Source organism: Morchella importuna (genome assembly GCF_003444635.1).
Source record: "Morchella importuna strain M04M26 chromosome Unknown Morimp01GS003, whole genome shotgun sequence".
Lineage (NCBI taxonomy): Eukaryota > Fungi > Ascomycota > Pezizomycetes > Pezizales > Morchellaceae > Morchella > Morchella importuna.
The window spans coordinates 1,815,672-1,840,420 of NW_025763400.1; the positions used below are offsets into that span (position 1 = coordinate 1,815,672).

General features: G+C 49.8%; 10 protein-coding genes across 10 annotated transcripts; 4 read left to right on the plus strand and 6 right to left on the minus strand.

The window, feature by feature from the left end:
• Positions 1 to 3,189: 3,189 nt before the first annotated feature.
• On the minus strand, positions 3,190 to 3,910 carry LAJ45_01997 (uncharacterized protein; the record flags this gene model as incomplete). The annotated part of the gene is made up of 3 exons (XM_046111589.1): positions 3,190 to 3,474; positions 3,554 to 3,721; positions 3,785 to 3,910. The coding sequence occupies 3 exons, from the start codon at positions 3,908 to 3,910 to the stop codon at positions 3,190 to 3,192; spliced, it is 579 nt and encodes a 192-aa protein (XP_045975533.1).
• A 1,512-nt stretch (positions 3,911 to 5,422) lies between these two features.
• LAJ45_01998 (uncharacterized protein) lies at positions 5,423 to 6,468 on the minus strand (the record flags this gene model as incomplete). Its single annotated transcript, XM_046111590.1, has 3 exons — positions 5,423 to 5,475; positions 5,531 to 6,330; positions 6,455 to 6,468. 3 exons carry the CDS (start codon positions 6,466 to 6,468, stop codon positions 5,423 to 5,425), a joined length of 867 nt encoding a protein of 288 aa, XP_045975534.1.
• Positions 6,469 to 6,978: 510 nt separating this feature from the next.
• LAJ45_01999 (uncharacterized protein) lies at positions 6,979 to 7,692 on the plus strand (the record flags this gene model as incomplete). The annotated part of the gene is made up of 3 exons (XM_046111591.1): positions 6,979 to 6,999; positions 7,050 to 7,125; positions 7,262 to 7,692. The coding sequence occupies 3 exons, from the start codon at positions 6,979 to 6,981 to the stop codon at positions 7,690 to 7,692; spliced, it is 528 nt and encodes a 175-aa protein (XP_045975535.1).
• A 207-nt stretch (positions 7,693 to 7,899) lies between these two features.
• Positions 7,900 to 8,953, minus strand: LAJ45_02000 (uncharacterized protein; the record flags this gene model as incomplete). Its single annotated transcript, XM_046111592.1, has 3 exons — positions 7,900 to 8,078; positions 8,147 to 8,659; positions 8,740 to 8,953. The coding sequence occupies 3 exons, from the start codon at positions 8,951 to 8,953 to the stop codon at positions 7,900 to 7,902; spliced, it is 906 nt and encodes a 301-aa protein (XP_045975536.1).
• A 381-nt stretch (positions 8,954 to 9,334) lies between these two features.
• Positions 9,335 to 10,760, plus strand: LAJ45_02001 (uncharacterized protein; the record flags this gene model as incomplete). The annotated part of the gene is made up of 4 exons (XM_046111593.1): positions 9,335 to 9,477; positions 9,616 to 9,706; positions 9,779 to 10,383; positions 10,445 to 10,760. 4 exons carry the CDS (start codon positions 9,335 to 9,337, stop codon positions 10,758 to 10,760), a joined length of 1,155 nt encoding a protein of 384 aa, XP_045975537.1.
• Positions 10,761 to 12,142: 1,382 nt separating this feature from the next.
• LAJ45_02002 (uncharacterized protein) lies at positions 12,143 to 14,197 on the minus strand (the record flags this gene model as incomplete). Its single annotated transcript, XM_046111594.1, has 7 exons — positions 12,143 to 12,895; positions 12,973 to 13,097; positions 13,164 to 13,339; positions 13,415 to 13,543; positions 13,638 to 13,734; positions 13,834 to 13,962; positions 14,050 to 14,197. 7 exons carry the CDS (start codon positions 14,195 to 14,197, stop codon positions 12,143 to 12,145), a joined length of 1,557 nt encoding a protein of 518 aa, XP_045975538.1.
• A 281-nt stretch (positions 14,198 to 14,478) lies between these two features.
• LAJ45_02003 (uncharacterized protein) lies at positions 14,479 to 15,512 on the plus strand (the record flags this gene model as incomplete). Its single annotated transcript, XM_046111595.1, has 8 exons — positions 14,479 to 14,514; positions 14,620 to 14,660; positions 14,737 to 14,749; positions 14,826 to 14,891; positions 14,950 to 15,064; positions 15,143 to 15,208; positions 15,278 to 15,356; positions 15,440 to 15,512. The coding sequence occupies 8 exons, from the start codon at positions 14,479 to 14,481 to the stop codon at positions 15,510 to 15,512; spliced, it is 489 nt and encodes a 162-aa protein (XP_045975539.1).
• A 258-nt stretch (positions 15,513 to 15,770) lies between these two features.
• On the minus strand, positions 15,771 to 17,015 carry LAJ45_02004 (uncharacterized protein; the record flags this gene model as incomplete). Its single annotated transcript, XM_046111596.1, has 4 exons — positions 15,771 to 16,109; positions 16,175 to 16,263; positions 16,328 to 16,767; positions 16,840 to 17,015. The coding sequence occupies 4 exons, from the start codon at positions 17,013 to 17,015 to the stop codon at positions 15,771 to 15,773; spliced, it is 1,044 nt and encodes a 347-aa protein (XP_045975540.1).
• A 567-nt stretch (positions 17,016 to 17,582) lies between these two features.
• On the plus strand, positions 17,583 to 18,782 carry LAJ45_02005 (uncharacterized protein; the record flags this gene model as incomplete). The annotated part of the gene is made up of 4 exons (XM_046111597.1): positions 17,583 to 17,717; positions 17,797 to 17,896; positions 18,011 to 18,144; positions 18,201 to 18,782. 4 exons carry the CDS (start codon positions 17,583 to 17,585, stop codon positions 18,780 to 18,782), a joined length of 951 nt encoding a protein of 316 aa, XP_045975541.1.
• Positions 18,783 to 19,507: 725 nt separating this feature from the next.
• Positions 19,508 to 24,238, minus strand: LAJ45_02006 (uncharacterized protein; the record flags this gene model as incomplete). The annotated part of the gene is made up of 11 exons (XM_046111598.1): positions 19,508 to 19,863; positions 19,924 to 20,216; positions 20,273 to 20,652; positions 20,712 to 21,134; positions 21,187 to 21,702; positions 21,759 to 22,043; positions 22,111 to 22,474; positions 22,526 to 23,348; positions 23,400 to 23,795; positions 23,850 to 23,950; positions 24,009 to 24,238. 11 exons carry the CDS (start codon positions 24,236 to 24,238, stop codon positions 19,508 to 19,510), a joined length of 4,167 nt encoding a protein of 1,388 aa, XP_045975542.1.
• Between the last annotated feature and the right edge of the window lie 511 nt (positions 24,239 to 24,749).

Below are 24,749 nucleotides of genomic sequence, written 5' to 3' on the forward strand. Positions count from 1 at the left end.
AGATGAATACTGAGAGGACAGTTTTCGTGTTCTGGTGTTTAATCTCGGATGCTATGTTCAAGAATGACATCAAGAGCTGAAGACATTGTTGCCAAGCCAGGTGTCATTTACTCGGGGTGATGAATATGAATCATACCCTATCACTCGCGCCTTTGCCACGTGTGACTACAACGTACATACATGTACCTTCTAGCAGCCATACTTACTGTAGATATGGCTAGACGCCTATACAGCGAGAGGTAGAATTATTGTAGAAACAGGGATCTAAAAACAGGGTTTGATTGACTGGTTAAGTCAATAGGGCTCCTCAATAATCTTACCGCAAGCTGTAGAGTATATAAAGGTACATAATATACGCATAGCGATTTGCAATTATCTAGTAAATACATTTATTCTCATTAAGGCCTAGTCGTATTACTTTCCCACGTATACATACCATATACATTACCGCATCCTACTTGCACTCGCGTCACCGCACCTCAAACGCCGGCTTGAATTACATATACCGCTTGCAGCTACATGTACTCAGAGCAGAAAAGATGTACTACAAGATTATCATGGTTGGAGTAGCGGAGATTCCAAACGCAACGTTTTTATATTCCGATGGTGTTCTATTAATTTCACCCCATTCTTTTACATGTCCATCTAATTAGAAAAAAGAATGAGGAAACAACACATATGTCAAACTAAACCAGCACACAGAATAATCTTACAGTGTCATGCTCAGGTATAAACTGTACGTGTACACGCAGTGTACCACCTATGGGAACCGGTCTTTTTCTCTAAATCAGTTTCCAATCCACCACATATATAGGAATATGCAGTTATGGGTTATGTTGACGAAGACCGAAGAGTAAAAATATCTGTGACTACTTGCACGCCGTATCGTTCTGTTGAGGTCCCGTTCACGCTCGATTCTCTGCGATTCAAATAACACATCGACATACCTAAAAAAGAAACGCATGGCCGCTTAGGCACTCGAACACATCTATATTTGTGACCATCCATAAAAGGTATTCTTGCCAACAACACCGGCAGTCTCATATTGTCTCTGATCTGCCACCTGTTCGATCAACTCCATCATCTGCAGCCCACCTTCCTGTCCGTCAAGAGCGTAACCAACCCCATGTTTAACACTGCATCTCTGGTCCATGTCTGGCAATTTTAGCCTGTTGGTCGCTTTGCGCCCGTCGGGATGAGGGTAATTGCAAATGCTTGATCAAGTTGCTCCAATTGATCCTGTGTAAACATCGTTTGAAGTGATATCGTATGATAATCAGGGTTTTCTGTACATCGGAACTCTTTGATATTGCTAAAGAACTCTCGTATCCCATGTATTCTCAGTTATAGAATCTTCCGTTACGTCGTATAAGTGATACCAGAATCGGGTCCAATATGGCGGCGACTAGAGTTGACGAGAGGAGCGCAACATAGTGCTGATCAATGTAGGATGCAAACATATCGTTTGGCCCCTTTGTGTAAATTGTGATGGGAAGATCAGGCATATGAGCGGTATTATAGGTCCATGAAAGGCTGCTCTCCTTTCACGAACAGATCATGGGAAGTAAGGCGATTGTTGAATAGGTCGCGAGCCCGAAAGTTGGAAACCTGTTGCTGATCACGAGGTCTAATACCGGGCTTACCCGGTTGTCAACTAGAACCAGGAATTGAATGAACGGTCTATCGGGTCCCCGCATCTGTTCCATGGCATAATGATTCATGCTGCGCTCCTTAGGAAAACCACCATACTCGGAGAGTTCGTGGGGGTGAGCCATGATCCGCTGATACTTACTTTGGGGTTTGTGGCTAGCTAGATAGGACTCGAAACTCTCCTTTCTTGCCGAATCTTCTTTGGTATGGCGTTCCGGTGACCAACTCCATTATGCCGGGTCTTTCAAACCTTCAACCCATCCCTTTGCACTGTTATAAACCCATCGGAATAGAGACCAAGGCGCGACTTTGCGCCAACAAGACATGCGGAGGCACACTCTAGGGACTATGCAGTTAATATATTACTTGAAATTGTCACACCAAGGTACGTACGTTTTTCGCTGTACAGTTGTATGTACATACGTACTTGGTACATGTGTACATACATGCAGGGTGCGGCCCGGGCCGCCAGCAAAAGTGCATATTGTTAACTCTTGAACCCGGGACTTGAGATGTCTTTCCTTCAGCTCTTAAGATGATTGATAAAACCAAAGAAATTCAAATTGAAACGGATCATAGGTAGTATCGAGACATAAGCCATGGCCAGGGGGAGAGTGACGGGTGTATGGGCTTTAATGAGAGTCATCCAACAATCAATAGATAACGGGAAGAGTTGTGCTTTGTGCTAATCGAAATAGCAAACGATTCCCGAAAAACCGATGCGTAATGGCCGTAGAATTGCCTTATAGTTCTATCAGGAGTGATCTTCCGGCGAGAGGCGGTTAGGTTCCAATTTTGCTGCAACATTCTTAGCTGAGTTGCATGAGAAATAGAGATGTGTACTCCTAAGTGCGCATGCGTTCGTTACTCATGGATGTTACCGCCAGGAATACTAAGGGCTGTTACCCTAGTGAGTGATCCGTGGTGATTGATCCTGACAGTGCACAAACTACCGGTGATACATATACATATGTACTTGAGATTTGTCCCGCCCCGTACCACAATGTGGAGCAACGTCTAACGATCGAGAGAGGGAACGTGCCTAGACGATTCTTTATCCACTCGGCAGTCCAGGAAAGCCGCGAACCAGATGTAAAAAGCGTTAAGCTTTGTTCGATTGGACCGGAAAATGTGTGTATATCGTTGATTCTTTTAGTTTTTCAAAGCCTGAATGCCTGCAATAAATGACATGTAGTAGAACGGCAATATCTGCGGATACATGTACACGATGCCCCAACTCATCAGATGAACTGACGTTCGTAGAGGCAGCAAACGTACCTGGTCGGATAGTTATATTTAGAATGGAAAGATATGTAGTAATATATTATAGACATGAAAAAGGAAAGGAAAGAAAGGAAAGAATATATATATTAATAGGACAACAGATTGTACCACTCCAAACACCCGTGCCAAAAATTACAATAAACAAATCAACAAAAGAACACGTATCAAAACACAGTAATAACTCCTACATCACTCCAGCAGCATCATCACAGGTAGATCGTCGACACATCCAACCTCCTCAAAAGAACTGCCGAGTTACAACATCTTCCCTCTACACCATTTGCAGACGAAATATGTTTTAGACCCAACAACGAACTTGCAATCGCAATCGCAGCATGTACCCGCAGATTCTTGAAAGGTGGAAAAGTAGTTCCCTTTCCAACACATTTGACACAGCCATGGCTCGGCGCCTGCGCAAGAGCAATTTGGGAGTTCTGGTTTGTTCATATATCTGATATGGGAAGCCAAGCGTTTCTCAACGCAGCTAGGACATATCTGACGGCGAGGGCTCCCAAGGTGTCCTACTGGCCCCACACAGTGCTGTATATTAACAAATATTAGCTATCAATTAAGTACGGACCTATCGAAGCTTAAAGAAGTGAGTAGCTAGGATACTTACATTGCAGACGCCGTACCTGCATTTGTGGCACGCCTTAACGTCCTTCACAGGAGGAAGATATTCGTGTGCGGAGTTAAATTCACAAATCTCATTGCAATTCGACTTCAGGTTGTTCCAATGACGCAAGTCATCACCCCAATCCCCACCACGTAGGAAAGCGAAACAACTCTTATCGGTCAATGTCAGAGAAATCAGCTCTTTCAAATTAAGACTTTTGGCGATGGACACAACAATTGGATAGACTACTAGGAGATCCCGAAGCTGTACGACTTTCCGAGGCCTGGTCGTAGTCGAGGAGCGAGTTGATGGACCGACGTCATGATTAGTAACGAATTGTGTCGCGCGAAGAACTGACATGGCCACGATATTATGCGATATTTAGTTATTTAGGGATACAAAGTTAAAAGTATAGTCGCGGTGGCGTATTGGGTCGTTGAAATTCAAATAAACAGGAATGACCGGATCGTCAGGTACCTGAAGCGCAAGACGTCAGTCGAGTGCCGTGATTTGCCAAGTGACTAACTCTCAAACCGAAAAGTCACTGGCTCAAATATTGCAATCACCTTGTATCCTTCGAATATTTTGTTAACTCTGCAATAATTGTTTTGCTTACCTTTACCATCTTCAGCGTCACCAAAACTCACTCGCCTCGTTTCGAATCGAGCTTCACACAACGATATCACAAAACAAACCGACAAACAAGAACCAACCATCTTAAGTAGTTTTTGCTCAACGTATCTTCTGGTGTAACCTGGATCGGTTGATTTTGATAAACGATCTTGGGCAAGGATTGTGAGATCTACTCCGGCCCCGGCGGACCGATGAATCGGGCAGGATCGGACCGATTGAACAGATCCATGTAGCAAAGCCGTCGGTTAAGACTTAAAGATGATCTTCCGATATCTTCACGGGGCCCTTGGCGAATAAATCTTCTGCGTATAGACTTTCTGGGAGCTATTTTGTGGAGAAGTGCGCGGTTAAAGCGAGATTTCCGGCTAAAATGAGGATCGATCGCTAGTTTATTAACTTACCACGATCTAATGTGAATATATTGGTTCTGAGAAACATCAAATGCACTCATTGCTCGAAGGGGATGTGGTTTAGTGGTATAATGCTTCTTTAGCATAGAAGCGGTCCGGGGTTCGATTCCCCGCGTCTCCATTCTTTTTTCAATTTCCAGTTTCTGAATATATGGAGAAAATATTCGTCACAAGGACAGATACCTACATGTACCTAGATACTAACCTGGGTAGGTTTGGAACGGCAAGTTCAATATTCAACGAAGGATGGATTCGGGAGATGGGCACTCGGAATCCCTTCAATTTTAACATTTGTGCCATAAGTGTCCATGTCTGAGATGGGGCGAGTATGGAAATGTAGAATTTGTAGCTATTATGCAACTGGTTTGACTTGCTTGTGTAATTTAGTTAGATGGTTGGGAATTGGAGATCAAAGATTTTAACTTGTAATCACCAAGACTCACTCGTCGATGAATTTGGACGGGATTGCGCGGTCCAAAATACTGTCATTTCCCATGAGAGAATAGAAGAAACGAAAAATGAAAAAATGTCATGCTTTACCAATCCCGCGACTAGACACTGAGAGCCACGTTCCAGGATTGGTCCTCGTCACCGAGCAATCGCATATTCAATCTCAGCACATCTTCGGCGCAACCAACAGCAATTAAAGTGCAGGGGTTGTAATTTGACATCCGTGCTTGTTTTTTCTTTTGGAAAGAGATGAGGGATAGAAAAGAGAAAAAAAAGAGCAACTTTTGAGTATTTTTGGATATTTTTTTTTTGACCTAAAAATTATCCATAAGAGGGGGTGGTGCGAAAGAAAGAAACGCAGAAAAAAGTTTTGTTAGATTTAAGCAGACTTCTTGGCGAATTCGACCCTCAAGATCAAGTGCCCGTAACCAACTAGATTCTCTATCAGTATTTGATAGAAAATATGTAAGCTGGAAAAGATACTCACATCCATCCATCTTCTCGCACGCCCTCGCCGCATCACTCCTATCCGCAAAAGAGATGAATGCGAAGCCCTTTGCCCTTCCAGTTTCTCTGTCCTTGGCCAAGAATACCCTCGTGACCCTTCCGAAACGCTCAAACATATCCCTCAGGTCGTTCTCCTCCGCAAACTCAGACACGTTTGTAACCCTAAGGGTGGCAAGGTCGTCTCTGTCCTTGAAGTTTCCACCACCCATAGTCTCTCCCGCACCCTTCTTCCCACGCAGATGGGGAGCAACATAGCTTCCCTTTGTCATTCCCAAGCCACCGACATCCTCAGCCGCATTGCCGCTATCGCCCGCACCCGCACCAGACGCAGCAACGTCGTCGAGCGGCGGAAGAGTGTCCTTGAACGGACAGCGGGCCGTGAAATGGTCGCCCTTACAGATACGACAGGCAACCTTCTTGTCCTTCAGCTGGTCCCTCAGGCTGTCCTCCTCCTTGCTCTCCTCCTTATTTGAGCTCTTCCAGTTTGACGAGGGGCGGAAGACGATGTTCTCGCCCACGGAGGTTGTGGAGAGGTCGGGCCCGCGCGCGTGGCCCTTCTCGGCGCCGAATTTGGACCATTCCTTGCGCTCGGCGACCCGTGGGTTGACGTGCTCCTTGACGATGGTGGTGCGGATCTTGCGTGTGGTTTTGATCTTCTTGCCGGCGTCGTTGAAGCGGAAGGTGATTATTGTCTTTGTGCCGTCGGGGTTTGACAGGACTTGCTGAGGGGGGAGGACTGTTGGGTCATCGAACTCTTCATCGTCGGCCCAGTTGGCTCTTCTGCTTTCGGGGGTTAGAGGCTGATGCTGGAGATGAATTTTTTTTTTCTTCCTCCTTTTTCCTCCCCTCCCCCTCCTTTTCTTTCTCTCTAGTTTTTCCTTCAAATTGGAGAGTGAAAGCTTACGAGGTGTCAGGCATGATTAATTATGGTGAAATAGAGGTTCCTAGAAATTTTTTTTTTTTTCTCTCCTGTGTCTGGGGTGGGTATGCGATGGAGGATCGATAAATAGATAGATGGAGGTTGGGTTGGGTTGTTGGGTTGTAGTGGGGCTGGTGTGGTGGACGTTGGTGGCAATCATCCCGTTGTCGTAGTCGTCGTAGTCAGAAAAAAAAAAGCGGAGTCACTCGCCTGCTGCTTTGTGTGCGTCTGCCAAGATTACACCCAATAGAAACTGAAGTTAGTAGTTACGGGGGGTCTCGCCCAACGTGCAGATGCTGTGCAGCAGTGCGGCTCTCCCCTCTTCTCAGCCTGGGGATCTCCCCCCCCCCACCCTCTGCGATAGACACCAATTGCTTGATTCTGATCCCCCCTACAGAGTACAGTCTACAGAACTCTCTCTCTCACCTCTGGAATACTATCTACTATCTCTCGGAATACACGGCGCAGATATATATACACATTAATACCCCTCAAGCAAATTATTAATAATGTCACGACTAACTGGCGAGGTACTTCACCTCCCATCATCCAAACTGCCATGCTAACAGCCCCCCCCCAGGGCGGTGGCCGTACCAGCGGTGGAATACCACCCCCGAAAACAGAGAGCGCAGTCCAGGCCCGGAAATCATTCTACTGTACCCTCCTCCTCCTCCTCCCCCTCCCCCTCCTCCCTCCCTAGTCCTATACCCCCAATTGGCAAAACAAAAACAAAAACAAAAACAAAAAAATATAGTACAATATATCTAAAAGTGTCCGCGTCTCTCTATCTAGGCGAACTATGCTCAAAGGGTTACTCGCGCATGAACGAGTTCGAAGCTCACGAGAACTCCTACGACCACCAGCACAAGAAGCGCTTCCAGGAGATGAAGGCCATGCAGCGCGACCCTTCCACGGCAGAGAAGCGCCGGGAGCGTGAGCGCCGGCAGGACGAGAAGGCGGGTGTCATCACAATCAAGCCGCTCAAGCTCGCCGCGGATGAGAAGAAAGCTGGCGGGTTCAAGAAGGGCGGGTTCAAGAGCGCGTTTGGGAACGAGGAGGAAAAGAAGGTTGTGCCGGCCGCGTCAATCGGTGGGTTCAAGAAGGCATTCGCGGCCCCAGAGGAGCAGAAAGTGGCAGGAGCAGGAGCAGCGGCGACGGCGGAGGAGAGTGATACGGGGGATGAAGGTTACGAAAGATACGATCCAGCGAAGCCTACAGATTGAGAGAAGCTGGAGAAGAGCCTGTATTTAACAGCTTTGGTATCATTACTCGATTCCGCAGCTGTAATCGTTCCAATACCTTTCGCTAGCGTGTAATATGTACTATCTAGAGTATTTATCAAATAATTTGCGCCCCGCAAAAATGCTGCACTTTTCATCCCATTTCCATGCTTTCAATTCATATTACATGCCCTCGTAAAAAACCCTTTTTTATACCGCTCTCATGAAAAAGACATTGTAAAGATGGTCGTAATGCTTTCCTAGGTATCCTCTCACCGGCCCCGACTTGGCAATAACAAAAAGCCCAGAGAGCCATGTGCCAGCTACCGCTACAGCTGTAGCACCTGTTATGCGCCGCCGCTTGTCGATTTTAAGGTATTTTGCCCAACCTGCCCCCTCAGTTAGCTAACTTTGCACAAATGATTTTTACTTTGCATTCCAATTAAAGGCCGCTCACCGAAAACGACATGGTAGGACACCAGCCCAACCATCACCGTGTAGAACCCGGTGCCAATCCACTTCCCCCACCTCCCCATATGGAACCCATGCCCCAGGTACTCCAACGTGATATCGCTACTCCCCCCATCCACCCACAGCGGCACAACCCTCAGCAGCCCCGTGTGCGCCGCCACAAACGGCAGCATGGCCCATCCCGCCAGACTAATGCCCGAGAAGTTCCCCAGACGCCATTGCGACAGTGCCGGTGGGGGGCTCCCGCCGTAACGCTGCCGCTGCTGGTAGTGGCGGTATGCCCGCAGCCCGAGCCCGGACCCAACGTGCAGGAGCAGCGACCCGGGAATGAGTATTGATTCGACGATGGGGTGCGACTGGTAGAAGTAGGTGCGCGCGAGGAGGAGAGAGGAGTTCCCGGCGTCGAGGCCGAGGAAGAGGGGTGTTAGTGAGACGGTTGTGGCGTGGAGACCGAGGAAAGCGCTGAATGCGTAGGATGAGTATTTTTGTGATCGTGCCACTGTCAGAGTTAGCAGAGTGTAATCTGGCGCTACCTAATGAAAACGAGATTTTTTTCTCTTTGTGCCTCAAGGAACTTACACCAGAAGGTCAGATTGGACGAGGTTTGTGAGTAGTTGGAGTAATTGGAAGAGGAAAGGTCCGTGGCCTTCCTCTCTACAGGATTCACGGATAGCTGTTCGGCATTGTAGTAGTAGTCTGCTTCGTCGTCTTCGATAGGTGACGGGGCGAGTTCCTGCATGGAAATGAGGGAGATTTCATCGTCCTCTGGAACACGAGAAGATCGGCGATACATGATGAGATGACGAGAGAGAGAGAGAGCAATTAAAGTAAAGACGGGAAAGGAGCAGCGCTGGGATGAAAGACAAGGCGAGAGTGAGAAAAGAGAGAAAAGAGAGATTGACAGCAGATGCGCGCTAGAAGAGGGGAATTATATCGCCAGGGATTGATTGCATGTTTTAGTTTCTTACAGAACTTTGAGGAATTCACCAATCATCCATGACGTCGCTGATTAGTTAGAACCCGAGGTCCAGTAGATCTTCCATCCTCCCGATAAGATGGATATAATATCACTCACTCCACCAACTCTGGGGATATCTGAAAACATTCTTTCGCTCATTCCAGAAACACCCAACATTCTATTCCCAGAGCTGAATTACTTACGATGAACTGCACAATGAAGCGCGCCCTGCTGGCGTCTCTGCGCCGCAGCCCTGCTGCTCCATGCCTTCTGTCCAAACGCTACGTCTCAGCGTTTGGCTACACGCAGGCAAAAGCGCTCGTATACTCAAGATACGGCCAGCCAAAAGACGTCCTAAGGTATCCCACCACCATCATCACCACCACCCACTACCCGCCGTCCGAAAAAAAAATATATATATATATATACCGGTGATCAATTTCATGAAACATGATGTGCTGACGCCGGAGAATTAACCGTCAATTGTCGCCATGAAGCCTACACTCACACTCCATAGCTCCCGCCTACAACGACGAAATCACCGTCAAGTTCCTGGCCTCCCCAATCAACCCAGCAGACATCAACCAAGTTCGGAAATCCCCCTAGAAATGCATTCTCTTATGATTGGAACCCCTACACTAACACCCCCCTCCCCGCCAGATTGAAGGCGTCTACCCCTCCAAACCCCCCTTCACCACCGCCCTCGGCACCCCCGAACCCTGTGCCGTCGGCGGCAACGAAGGCGTCGTCGAAGTCGTCGCCGTCGGCGCCAAAGTACCCGACTTCAAGCCCGGCGACCGCGCAATCATGCGCAGCGTCGGCTTCGGCACCTGGCGCACCCACGCCTCCGCAAAGTCCTCGCACCTGCTCAAGATCCCGGACGACAAGGCAATCACGCCCATCCAGGCCGCCACCATCTCCGTGAACCCGTGCACGGCATACCGCATGCTCAAGGACTTTACGCCGCTGGAGAGGGGCGACTGGTTCATCCAGAACGGCGCAAACTCGGGCGTGGGGAGGAGCGCGATCCAGTTTGGGAGGCTGTGGGGGCTGAAGAGCGTCAATGTCATCAGGGATAGGGATAATGCCGACGAGCTGAAGAAAGAGCTTGAGGCGCTGGGCGCAGACGTGGTGGTGACGGAGTCGGAGCTGGCGGACCGGGATAGGATGCAGGAAGTCAAGAGGCTCGCTGGGAAGAAGGGTATGAGGCTCGGATTGAACTGCGTTGGCGGGAAAGCAACAACAGATCTCCTCCGGCAACTAGGGTAGGATTTCTCTCCCTTTCGTCAATACCCCAACTCCAATTTTTACTGATATCACCATCAGGCACGGAGGTCACCTCGTAACCTACGGCGGCATGTCCCGCCAGCCCATCACCGTCCCCACGTCTCTCTTCATCTTCAAAGACCTCCACCTGCACGGCTTCTGGGTCTCGGTCTGGTCCGACAAGCACCCGGAGGAGAAACAGGCCATGGTGGAAGAGATATTCGGCTACATCACCTCGGGCGAATTCAAGGACACGCCCGTGCAGGAGACTGTCTGGACGCCCACCACAAAGGTGGACGTATTGAAAGAAGCCGTTGCACGTAGCGGACAGGCGTTTGGCGGGAAAAAACAGGTGTTCATATTTAAAGAAGAGTAGGGCTTTCTTGTTCTTTGGTCAGAAGGCGCAGGAGGATGAAATGTAAATTATACCAAGAACCAAGTAACAAACGACAAACTCAGTGTGAAATCTTGCTTGGGTGGATGCGTGCTCAAAGTTCAAAATCAAGACCGGAATCGATATAGCCGTTCAATGTCAAGGTAGGTGTCGGTTGATCGATAATTAGGATCATGGATTATCACTCGTTTATATTTTATAGTGACCTTGTTGATGGCGCCATACAGGCAACCCCCAATTGCATTTGGACATGAGTATGAGTGTTTGACTGGCTGGTGGGGATATGCTGAAGATGAGGAATGCGGAACAAGGTGAGAGTGCATGTAGGTATAGGGTGTCAGCTGGAAGGGTACTCTTTTTGCCCACTATTCCTAAAACCATCTAGCAGCCCATTCCAGCTTTCACCCACCAGCCATACAGGCGCTGTAGCATGTTGCAACGTCGAGTTTCAGTACAGCCCTGCACCCCCCTATGCCCGGTATACATCCCCATCAGTAACTCTACATCCCCCCATCTCGAGGACGAGGGAAAAAAAAGTTGGAGACGCGGGGAATCGAACCCCGGACCGCTTCTATGCTAAAGAAGCATTATACCACTAAACCACATCCCCTTGTTTATAGCTATGAAGCACTGCACAGTTATCCCAGAAAATGTTTTGCACATCGCAAAATGTTTTACCACTTGCCACCGTCGCACAACATACAGTACTAACCGCCAAACATTTCAACCACCACGACTGTAGTAAACGTATGGCGAGGGATAAGTAGGTACTGGCATGACAATCTGTTCTCGCTTATGTCGAAATTCTGGTACATTATCTCTTCTCTCGTCCCGCGGTTTGGTCGTGCTACAGCCATTGATTGGAACACACACACTGCCCTACAGCACCTGAGGTCCAACGTAAGCGCCGCCTCCCAGCATCAACAATAAAAAAAAGAAAAGAGGGAAAAAAAAAGAGCGGGGGCTTGGCCTACAAAGTACCTACGGTAGGCGTACATATCTCTCAGCTCCGGTACCCAGTATATCTTCATTGCATATTGCTGAGTATGGATCGGCAAGTGGAAATGATAATATCACCAACAATCTTTTACAAGCAACCCTTTTTGAGAGCATTCGACCAACAAATACCACATATAAAAGTTTTCAAGCTTTTAATACTCTGTCTTAATTGCGGCAAATAGTCTTTTGGAATTAAAGGACATATGGGAATATGAGTACACAATATTGGCACAAACAGTATAAAACATACCCCCGAATAATGTAAAAGGTTAGTAGTAGTAGGCCTTCAAAGCAAGACCTTGTTTCTAATCCTCTACTTTGATTTCCGTCTAATTAGAACCTACTTAACCTACCTAACCACCCATCTACCTGCCTTCACAGGCCTTCATAGTGCCCAACCCCTCCAAGATCTTCGCCGCCTCCCACAACACGCCCTCATCCCCAAACTGCGTCATAACCTGCATCCCAATCGGCCGCCCCTCCGGATTCCGCCCACCCTCCACCCAAACCGGCACGCTCACCGCCGGCACCCCCGCCAGGCTCGCCGGCACCGTCAGCACATCATTCACATACGCATCCAGCGGCGACCTCTGCGCCCTCACATCGCTCAACAACGGCGCTGCCGACAGCGCACATGGCGCCAGAATCACGTCCACACGCCCCTGCCCCCCATCCCTAGGCGGCGCCCGCTTGTCCTTGTGCCGCATCTTGAGCCAATTCGGCTGCACAAACGCGGCGTCAAAGTCGCTCTGCACGAGCGCGCGCACGCGCTGCGCCTGGATGAAGTAGTTCTCCTTTGCCTCGGAGCTGAGCGCATATGCGCCCATGAGGATTCGGCGGCGCACCTCGGCGCCGAAGCCGTCGTGGCGCGTGGGCGCGAAGAGGATGTTGTCCGGGCTGCTGCGGTCGGCGGCGGAGCGGTGGCCGTAGCGCACGCCGTCGTATTTGGCGAGGTTGGAGGAGGCCTCGGCGGGCGCGAGGACGTAGTAGGAGGAGAGGGAGTGCGGGGTGTGCGGGAGGGAGATGGGGGTGATGCGGTGGCCGAGGGAGAGGAGAGTCTGGGCGGTGGTTTCCCAGGCTTCGCGCACGGCGGGGGTGAGTTCGGTGACGTTGTATTCCTGGGGGAGGGGAAGGGAGAAAGTCAGTCAGTAGGGAGCGGGTATGGTGGGTGGTTGGGTTGGGTTGGGCGACAAACTGTGGGGATGCCGATTCGGAGAGAGGCTTTGTTGTAGCTTGATTTTGAGAGATTCTCGCGCAGGCGTTTGCGCGTCTCGGGGGACAGGCTTGTGGGGTCGCGGGGATCGTGCTCGTTGATCGCATCTACAGCGCATTATTAGAAACCACAGCAGCTCCAGAAGAATCTTGATATTGCGGTCCTTCCCATACCGAAAATGTTCTTCACGCTCTCCACGTCCTTCCCCAGGATCCCCACGGTGTCCAGCGAGTTTGCATAGGCCACAACCCCGAGGCGGGAGAGCATGCCATAGGACGGCTTGAAGCCAACCACGCCGCAGTACGACGCTGGCAGTCGCACGGATCCGCCGGTGTCTGTTCCTAACGCACTATATATTCGCCTGCACCTCAATTTTACAATTCCCTCCTAGAAGGGAGAAGAGCGGGGGAGGAGGGCTGCATACGCATCACACATGCCCATGGCCACAGCGACCGCACTCCCGCCCGAGCTTCCGCCCGCCGATCGCGGCTGCGGGTCCTCTGGCGGCGAGGGCCCAACCACGGCGCCGAAGGCGGAGTAGATGGAGTGGGATCTGTAGGGGAGCTTCTTTGTTATCTACTTATTTCCTGCATCAGATCCGGAAGCTATATCAGGGCGGAGGAATGAGGTTGGTGCGCGAGACTTACCCCATGCCAAACTCGTCCATGTTGGTCTTGCCCATGATGATTGCGCCGGCGCGCTTCAGGTTCTGCACGACCGTGGCTTCGTAGGGCGAGACGTAGTCTGTGGTCCTGGTCTTCAGTCTCCGTATTGATCTTGATCTCCTGCGCACTGCGGGGCCAATTGCAATTGCAGGTGGGGCTATAACTATAGCTAACTAACCTCGGAGCATCTCTGAAGCGCAGGTCGTGGGCAGGTCGGTGGTGCAGATATTGTCCTTGACGGCGATGATGCGGCCATCGATGCTGCTGCTGCTGCTGCTGCTGCTGCTATGCTCCGACTTCTTTTGCACTAAGACCATTCAATTATCATCATTACCGTTGCTATATATAAAAAAAAAGCATGCATCTTGTAGAGCTCTGCTGGGAAACAACTCACAAGTCCCGGCCAATTGCAACCGGGCGTCCACCGACGCAGCCTCCGCAAGAAGCGTCGCCTCGGGCTTGAGCGAGATGAAGGCGTTCAAGTGCTTGTTGGTCCTCGCGGCCTGCAGAAACTGCTTTGCCGCACCGACACGGGACAGCATTGCGGCGTCGATAGATGCTGAGATCGGGTTTAATTTAATTGAGGCTTAAAAAAAAAAGAATGCGATTCCGTCATTGACAGGGCAGGGTAACTACTGGTTGCAGGGCAGGCAGGGTAACCCAGCACCCGCATGCGGTTAGTGCGCCGTGTCTGTCAACCTCGGTTACCCGGGGGATGCGAGGTTTCGCCGGGAGAGAGCTCCCGTTCAATTAACTTTGAGTACTTTCGCGTTCAACTCCAGCAATTAAGCTCCCAATTTAAGTATATCACCACAAGACCACAATGGCTGCGACGCCGGCGTTAAAGTTTGTCCGCTCTGTTAGTTTCACGTCTTTTTGAGGATTTTGGCGGGGCACAATTGCTTATCCTTATCCTTATCCTTATCGATATATTCGTGCGGTAATGATTGATATCATGATATAGGTCTGGACATCGTTCCTTGAATCGAGTGGACTAGAACCACGGTAACTCCACCCCCCCTCTCAAACACCTCTATCCAAATCCAAAGCCATCGAGAACTCTTACTAACAACCCACCTAGACTCCTCCAAAACGTACCCCACCCCTCCTCCCTCTCCACAATCTAAACCAGCACAACGATCATTGACCCCCTCACCTCACCACAAACAGCTAAAACTAACCCACGCCGAACCCGGCAAAGTCTCTTTCGAGCTTGCCGTCGAAAAACAGCACACCGTAACCACCCCACCCCTCGCGGCTGTGTTTGTAGAGTGGATTTGTGAACAAAGAGTAGAATAGGCTCGGAATCCTCCACGGCGGGACTATCGCGTCGATGGTTGACCTGGGCGGCTCACTGGCCGTGGCGTCGAAGGGGCTGTATTCGACGGGGGTGAGTACGGATATTAATGGTATGTTTTATTGGGTTGGGTTTGGATTGGGTTGGGTTGGATGGGGTGCTGACGGGGATGGGTGGTGCGTGTGGTTAGTAACGTATCTGGCGTCCGGAGGGCCCGTGGGGAATAAAGTGAGGGCGGAGGTGACGTGTGATAAATGTAAGTTCTCCACTAGCTGGTTGGTTTTGGTTTTAGTTTTGGTATGGGGCTGAGGAGGGGGCGGGATAGTCGGCAAGACGTTGGCGTTCACGAGTGTCAAGTTCTGGAACGAGAAGGACGAGGTGTTTGCGAGGGGGAGTCACACAAAGTAAGTTCTCTTCTCGAGCACTGCCGGGGCCGGGGAAGTGAAGTGTATGGGCAAAACTGACGGATGGGGTGCGACAAATTAAGGTATGTGAAGCTTGCATGGGAGGATAAGAACAATATTGTGGGCCAGCTGTCGCCGGAGTTTGTAAAGAAGTGAGGAAGGCATGGATGAGTACATGTAGGTGGATAGGTGAGTGGGTGGGGTTAGACATTAATTGGCATTGATACCCGCATATTTGGTAGACAAAATGATAGAATCCATAGACCATTATCCCGCACTGCCTAACGTACGCCTTTCAAGAAAGTGATTAAATTCTATAAACTTTTTGCTATCCACCTGGCCCCAATCTAGGTATTTCCTCCCCTCCCCCCCCCCCCCCCTCCCCAATCACACACCCCCTAGGCGGTCGGTCGGTCATCGATCCCCCAATATCCACGGCCTCTTCTCCCAGAACGCGTCCTGTATGATATCCACATGCTCCACCACCACCTGCGCCTTCTTCGCACGCTTCTTCTCCTTCTCAATCTGCGTCTTTGACTTTTCCCTCGGCACTGCCGTGGTCGCCGTCTCCTGCGCTTCGGCAGTGGCAGCGGCAGCGGCGGGGGAAGAGGAATCGGGAGCAGCAGCAGAGGGTAGAACGTCGGTGTAGTCCCGGAAGATGACGCTGCCCTTCTTGAAGAATTCGGGCTCGTTGTTGTAGTTGATCTTGAAGCGCGAGAAGAGGATCTCGTTCTTGTCTTTTGCGAAGGTGCCCTGCGGGGGTTTGTTAGCTATAGTGCTGTAGAAGAATGTGTATTATATCCAGCGGGTAAAGATACCTTGAGTTCTTCCTCAGCCTCCTGTGTCGTCATTCCTCCCTGCTGCACGAGCGCCCAGAACGTGGTGTTGTAGAGATTGTTAATATGACCTACACTCTCGTTACAGTTAGCCCTCTCTCCCCTTCCCTCCTGCTAAATCAAAATAAAACATACAATCCGCCTGTCTCCAGCTCAAATAATCCCTGACATTCCCCAGCGCCGGATAACACACCGCGCGGCCATCAAACGACGGCAGCGGCGGCACCAGCGGCGTCTCGGGAAAGAACTGCGGCCACAAAAACACATACCAGCTCGTGAAGCTGCTGCACACCGTCGTGACCAGCTTCGCCTCTCGGCGCTCAAAGAGCGTGGTCTCGCGGCGGAGCACGAACGAGAACTCGTCCGAGACGCCGTAGGCTATCGCGATGTCGGGGAGGTCGCGGACGACGGCGGCGGCGGCTGCGTTCATGAGGTGCAGGGCGCGGATGTCGTTGGGTTTTGTGAAGGCATGGCGGGCGCTGAAGGAGTGGAAGGAGCGGCCGTCGAGGCGGATGACGATGAAGGTGTTTGGGAGGAGGGGGTCGGGGCGCTCGAAGGCGCGGACGTACTCGAATCTGTGTGGGGAGTGTTAGTGGGTGGGGAGGAGGGAAGTGGGAGGGGAGGGGGGGGGGAGGGGAGGGGAGTACTTTGAGTTTGCCATGCGGAGGAGAGCAGGTGCAGTGTGGAGCGCTGTGTTTGCAGTGCTGTGAATGGCGGCAGCGGCAGCGGCGGTGGTGGGGTTGCGGGGGATCGGCGCAGGGATATTTTTTATGGGCGTCAGCGCGGTGGACAGACGACTCAACGTTTTGTGGCAGCGGATCATTGACCTTTCCTGAGCACTCCAAGGAAGAATTCCTCCGGTCGGGCGTGAAGAGATGCACTAGTTCCGTTCAGGGTTTATTTACACGACGGAGGTGAACGGATGTCTCAGCTATGAGAAGGGAAGAGAACTGATACCAGAGGGGGACAGATACATGTAGATATCTCGGAATCTATACCATTAATTCAGTCTCTCCACACGCACTCACTCAGCCCCCACCGAGCCAGTCACCGCGCATCACTCACCGCTCCCGCGCATCACAAAGAATCACTCACCACTGCATTTCTCTCTCTCTCTCTCACCTGCACCCGCAATCATTGGCCAGGTCCCAGATATACACCCCACAGTTCACCCCATCACTGGCCATTCCACAATCTGCAGCATGACCACATGTGCGTCTGACGGACAGTGTCTTCTGACATGTGACAGCCGCGCCTAGCCGGTGTGTTCGGCAACCTCCACAGAGCACCTCCGTCTAGCTACTAGCACTCCAGCCATAACTGTCACGACCTCTACGACGACCAACGAATACTAATTGTTTTTATTATATATACCCCCCCGTTTGCAGCAATGTTTAGAAGACTAGTACCGCGTACTGCTAGCTCTGTGCTCGTCAGGCCTACCGCACGGCTGTTCTCCGTGTCGACTGCTGCTGAGGCGGCGCACGGTGTGAAGAGGCTTGGAGTTATTGGTGCTGGCCAGATGGTATTGACTATATAACCTCCGTTTGAAATTTGGGTGTTGGGGGGAAAGAATCGAAGTTGACAGTTGTCGTGCTATTCAGGGTCTAGGAATTGCACTCGTAGCTGCAAAGGTGGCCGAGGTGCCCGTCACGATTATCGACAGCAATCCAGCGTCGATCCAGAAGTCGCTCGGCTTTATGAGTTAGTAGCCGGCCCTTGACCATTGATATTGGAACTATATTCCGTATTCCATATACTCGAACTTATACTCAGAGTTGAGGAGAAGAGAAGAAGAGAGGAGCTAACACGCACCAGACACCCTCCTCGAAAAAGATGTCAAAAAGTCCCGCATCACCGCCGACGCCGCCTCCAAAATCAAATCCCGTATTACAACATCCACAGACCTCTCCGCACTACACGACTCCGACTTCATCATCGAAGCCGTCCCTGTACCTCCCCTCCTCCCCCGCTCCTCCCCAAACACTCTACTAACAACCCCTTCTAGGAAATCCTCTCCCTCAAACTCGACATCTTCTCCCGTCTCCCCGCTCTCGCCCCTTCTGACGCCATCCTCGCCACCAACACCTCCAGCCTCTCAATCACCAAGCTCGCCGCCGCCGCCGGCCCCGCCGCTGCCCACCGCGTCCTCAGCACCCACTTCATGAACCCCGTCCCCATCCAGTCCGGCGTCGAAATCATCACTGCGCTCCAAACCTCGCCCGAAACCCTCTCCCGCGCCCTCGCCTTCGTCACCGCAATGGGCAAGACGCCCTCCACATCCCGCGACACCCCCGGCTTCATCGCGAACCGCATCCTCATGCCGTACATCAACGAGGCGGTCATGTGTCTCGAGACCGGCGTGGCCACGCGTGATGATATTGACGGCATTATGAAGAACGGTACGGGAGTGCCGATGGGCCCGCTGATGTTGGCGGATTTTATCGGTTTGGATACGTGTTTGGCGATCATGAAGGTGCTGGCGGATGAGACGGGTGACTCGAAGTATAGGCCGGCGGTGATGCTGGGGAGGATGGTGGATGCCGGTTGGCTGGGAAAGAAGTCTGGGAAGGGATTTTATGACTATTAGCTGTTTTTAAAGGGGGATAATGGTATGGTGGGGTGTAGATAGCGGAGAGGGGTATAAACAGCCGTTCTGGAATTAGTAAAAAAGGTCAATGATAGATAAAACAGATAAAAACTTCCCAGAGCATGTCCGAATCCCCATATTAAAGAGCCAATCTCCACTACACTGCAGCGAGTAAAGCTGTATCAAGTTTGGTTAAATTACTAAAGATGTATTGTACTATGTCTATAAAATACCGATAAGCTCTGAATTGAGGCTAGGGTTAAGGATGGTATCACACACCTCTTTGTAGGGAGAGAATCTTAAGTTTAATCTCTTTATTTTGATCCCGATAGCGTAGGTAACGGACCCCCATTAGGAGAAAGCTTCCAGGCTCTTGGTGTCTCCAGAATTTTATTCTTGCTCTCTGATAGGATGATGGAAGGATAATGGTTGAATTTCTCGATTGCTGCGGACTTATAGGCCACAAAACTGACACCTATGCCTTAGTGTATGCAATGTGTTTTAAGTCCCACAACGTCACCGAAAACGCGAAAACCTAGCCTCAGCCAAACATTATGCCAAGCCGTTATTATCCCCAACATCATTGCCGACCCAAGAATTTCAGCATCATCAATAATCATCAGATCTTCATTTTACTAAAGTTATATTATACATTGATATCGAAAACTCATCACATTTTGTATCGTTACATCCTGCACCCCCCCCCCCCCCCCAACACACACGCTCTACAACTTTCCATTTATAATGCCCCCTCTTGCGGCCTTCATGCTCTCTATCTTTGTCGTCGTCATCTCATACACATACTGCCCGATATGCTCCACATTCGACATCTCTGCCGCCTCGACATCCTCTCCAGGTTTTCGGGTAGCGGGCCACATTTCACCTGTGACGAGCTGAAGCTTGTCACTCTTGTTCTCGAGGAGCCTGTTGAAGGCCTCGGAGAGCTCGTAGCAGGATTCGAAAACTTGGCGCCTTCCGAGGATGTAGAGCCCGAGCCGTGCGCGGGAAAGAGCGACAGTCATGCGTCGGATATCACGGAGATATCCGACACGCTTTGTCCGTACCAACGAGAGGATAACATCTATATATCCGTTAGTAAACTGGGGATAAACCACCCTGCCCTAGGCGCTGGAGAACTTACAGTCATTCTGCTCGCCCTGGTATTTATCGACGGTAGTGAGTGCAGCTGGAAGTCCAAACAGGGGGCTACGTGCGCAACGGCGATTCAAAACATCCCTGATAAGTGCTCTCTGCCCCACGTATGTTGTGAGGATAGTGATCTTCTCAGCAGGGTAGCCCAAAAGACGCATGTACTGGTACACAGCGACCGCATATTCTGCCTCCCCGAGATTCTGAATGAAGTGGGGTACAGGTTCCTGTTCCCCTTGGCCTTTATAGTCCTCGACATTGATGAATTGAAATTCGTGTTGAAACCTAAAAGATATGAGTAACCCTACCACAAAACAAGTCGAAAGGAGTAATAAACATACCCAGCATTTGCAGTTTGGTATTCCGGCTCTTGATCCAGCAATGGAAGGTTTCCAAGGTTACCGTAACGCCAATTGTACAATTGTGCGATACTTGGGCGCGCACGACCCTGTTGGTCAAGATTCACTGTGGGCACACCCAGTCTAACCAGCCTGGCGAAAAGACTCTGCTCCAAGTTTGCGTACTGACGGAACGCAATATTCTGAACAATGGGGGAGTTTTGATAATGATCACCGCATAGCACAACTCTCTGCAAAGGAAGCTCCCCATCTCTAGGAGCTTGAAGGGCAAGGGGGATGAACGTCTCCACTTCAGTGATCTGCGCGGCTTCCTCCATCACTACGTTATCATAGTGGAAGCCTAGCTTGACAATATCACCACGCTACAAAGCAACTGTTAGCACATAGACACAAAGGTCTGGCCCGAAGCAATAGAACCCACCTTCATAGCTGCATGGGTCGAAGTCATAGCAACAATCCTCGCCTCCTTGGTAAGCAGATAATTTTGTCTATCCCTGGCAGTCCTCAAAAGCTCAAAGGGTCTGATCTCCTCTAACTCTGAGAACAACCTTGAGATATGTCTATACCCGCCCTCCGCAATCTCGATCATTTCCTCGGCGGTTGCATTGTCTGGGAACATCTTTTCGGGGGCATTGGAAAAGTAGCTGTGGAAAGGAAAAGCCTCGTAGATCCTTTCAGAGGTTATGTCATCACTGGAAATGTCTTCTTGAAATTTCTCCCAGGCTGGCAGAATGTAAACGAGGTTGAAGTAGCCTGCAGTCTCACATGAATCACCGTGGGCGCCAGGAGCACCCATACAAAGCGCCAATCGGTCAACTTCAGCGAGTAATCGAACACGATTATCCTGAGAAAATGTTAGAAGCCGAAAGATAATATAGAACATATGCTAAGCTCACCATAAACGATTCCACTCTGCCTTGCTTACTATAATTAGTATCCGTTTTCAGATCCTCCTCACCATGACCCAGTCTCAACAGATGCCTCTCATCAATGTTTAAAGCAGTAATCTTCTCAAACAACTGGTTCAGCGCTTGGTTACTGTGTGCAATCAACAGTGTCCTCTGCGTCGGGAAGTTGTGGTAAAGATTACTGATAATTTGAGTAGCAACGTCAGTTTTACCAGTGCCAGGAGGCCCGACGATGACGGTAAGACCGGGATTGGTTCCAGATCTGATTGCTTCAACCTGTGCCGGGGTAAACTTGATGTGGTTGGTGCGCGGCTTGTCAACAGGGTAAGGCCCCATGTTCGGGAGTTTATAAGTTGAAACTTCAATGGCATCATTTTCAACAGTCTCCATAATTTCTCTTCTACGTTTCTTAGCTACGGGCCTAGACTGTTCCTGGGATGGCTTATCCGAGAGGACATATGGAGGACTACATCCTTCCTTGGTGCCTTCTTTTGGTTGAAGGTTCTGTAACATCGTTAGCATCAATGATATCGACAATGTATGAGAAATGGGGAACATGCCATTCCCGGGAAGCTTTCCAATAGGTGTTGCCAATCAACGAATGTGTCACGGAAATCAAGGGTCTTGGGACGGTTTGGAAGGTTAGTGTAGTTCGCACCAGCTGGGTCGCCATATCCCAAGAAGACCTCCTGCAGCCAAAGTGGCATAGGAATGTCCGCTTGCGTAAGCTCCTGGATCGACTCCAATACCGGCTTGAAGTTATTCTCCCTGCCCTTTCTTTTGATTAATACATTAATGGAGTCATAGACGTCCGGTTTGCCAGCCTTGATATGATCCGCATCAATCTGGGGTAAAGTGCATTAGTAATTTCCCCTGAAACACCATTACGCGTCAATATAGTGGTGCACATACCCTATACATCTCCGTGTCTAGTTTGACGTGCAATCTACACCTTCCACCTGATCTCCTGACTTGCCCCTCACCACTCCTCAACTGTCGTCCGTCCTGGTCGAGCACTTGCATAACTTCTGCGGCTCTCAAACACTTAATTCCGAACTTCTCTGCAGTGCTCAGTTTTTCTGACCCGCCATTAGTAATCATCTTATCACCCTCATCGATACCCTTCACCGCGAGGAGAAAAACAACATCATCTTGTCGCAGGGTTTCCCAGTCACGGCGAACTTCATCAGAAAGTCGGCTGAGATCAATACTAATCTCCGCGCGAACATAAGCCGGCTTTTCTTCACCGACACGGGGGGGTGCAGTCTCGAGGATTCTGGGACCGTTAGTGTCTCGGAATCAGCCAAAACGAGGGGCGCATACGTACGAAGGTCTGCTGATCAAAAGCGCCATCTTGGAGAATCCATGAAACTGGGTTTGCATGCTTGGGTATTGGAGTTTAGGCTGTAGTCGATGTAATGAATCCTCGATATCCCTTCGGATTGCAAAGAATGCCTCGCATCGGTAAAGAATAAAAGATCTCCACAAGAAGTCGCCTACGGTCAAGTACTGGAGATTGAGCTTTGGGATTGCTAGAGGTCGAGACCCGTCGTAGTACTCGTTTCGGAGAAGAGACGACTCAAAAAGGGTGTTCTGGTTCGGCAGCACGGGAAGCTCTTTAGCTTGCTCTTGAAAGGTCTTTCTCCTCTCATGAACAGCGAGCAGTGCTTCTGTCAAGAATACACGGTCTACAGGCACAGCTACATTTCTGGGGTAGTTTGTTCGTAATCCAAGCAATTGACATAATCTCGCAACCTCTTCGTCGTCTAGCTCTGTAAGATGGGTCGCAAGTTCATCCCTCTGTCCTATACTTCCATAGTTGGCAAGAGCAAGAATGGTTAGCTTGTCTTTGAAATGCTTGAAAGCTGTTCTCTGAAGTTTTGCGAGGTCTGAATTATGATTTTGTCGTGATTCTTGTTGGGAAAGTTGGAGACCAGAATGGTCGTCAATTGAAAAGTTGACATAATGGGCAAGGAGAGCATAGAGATCTCGGAAAAGACCATTTTCCGAATCAGCATAAAAAGGTGACAATTTAATGGCGGTAAGGATGTGAAGATCTTTAACCAAAAAGTTGACATAGCGCCTTGTGGGGAGCTGAGATTCGAGGTCGGTAAGAAGCTCGATAAAGCGTTCGCAATAAGTCAAAGTCTCTAAATCTCAGTTAGCTCGATAAATCTTACGCTTTGAATGGGCGTAAAAACGTTTTAGATCATCTCCCTCTACAGGCTTCCACATGAGGTTCAAAAAATCTAGCATCATCTGGAAAAGCCACATCCTCTCGAATCTCAATCTTGCCTGAGTACTATCATCTGATGCTTCGTAACGTTTCTTAGCTGCTCTCCAAGCTTTCTTTGTTTGGGGATATTTGTCGAATCGTGCCTCCCGGACTTCCTCGGTAGACAGATTGTGCCATATTCCTATCGAGACCAACGGCGCACATTCCTTCCGTACGAGACTGCTGTCCAATGATTGGAATGATGTGACGATGAATGTCAGTAGATGGGTTCGGATAGAGAGTGAAAGGCTGTAATCAATGCACATGGACAGAATACGGCGAAACAGGCTCGAGAAGTTTTCGGGCGATCCGGAGATGTGATCTAGTCCACCAAATCAGCACTTTAACAATCCATCACGTACTTCTCGATTCTTACCCCAGATCCCCAGATTCTCCCTCCGCTTCACGTTTACCATCAACGCGATCAAGATGATATGAAAATTCGAGGAATCTTCCGAGAAATTGGGCCACAGAAACCTATCCGTAGAACAGACGTCAACAACTATTTCCTCAGGCAGCAGAGAGCACGACGGACTTCTCCAAGAACTGTAGATTCTCCAAGATCAATAAAGACCTAAATCGAAACCCATCCTTCTCCAACACATCATAGAATTCCGCCTTCAAGGCATCTGGCCTAAATTTCGACGGTTTCTCCTTTAACCAGTGCTGTTTGGCAGCTTGCGCGAATGGATTGTCACCATAGAGATCTGCGACCGTCGGGCGTCCTTCATCGAAACCTGCAGCTTGCTTGTCGACCTTGACCATTATCTTATTAGTGAGGGCGCGAAGATCAGGGTTTCTTTGCGTGAATTTGTGGGTTTGCAAGGTGTCGGAAAATTGGTGAAATCACGCAGGAGTTAGAGCTTGCGGCTGTTGTTTTCATGAAGTTGCAATAGATGTCTTCGAGGTGCTTGGCAATCACGTGATATGAACGCATACTTCCAAGGCCCGAGTGATAGAACATGATAGAACGACGCAAAGATGTACAGAACACAAATAATTTAAGCACATAAACCAGTACGCTCAACACTAAACACAAGAGGATGAATATTTGACATCAATTCTATTACATGCTGATCCCCCGCTCATGAATTCCCTCCAAAGGACTAATAATCGTTATAAACAGCCTGATCTAGATCTCAATTTCGACATCAACTGGCCGGGTGGTTCGGAGGCCTTGTATTTCGTTGGCCAACCCTAGCTGCGGACAATAAACGTACATGTAGGTAAGTGATCCCAGATAGGATGGGGGAGAGAGATGGCTCAAAACAAATAT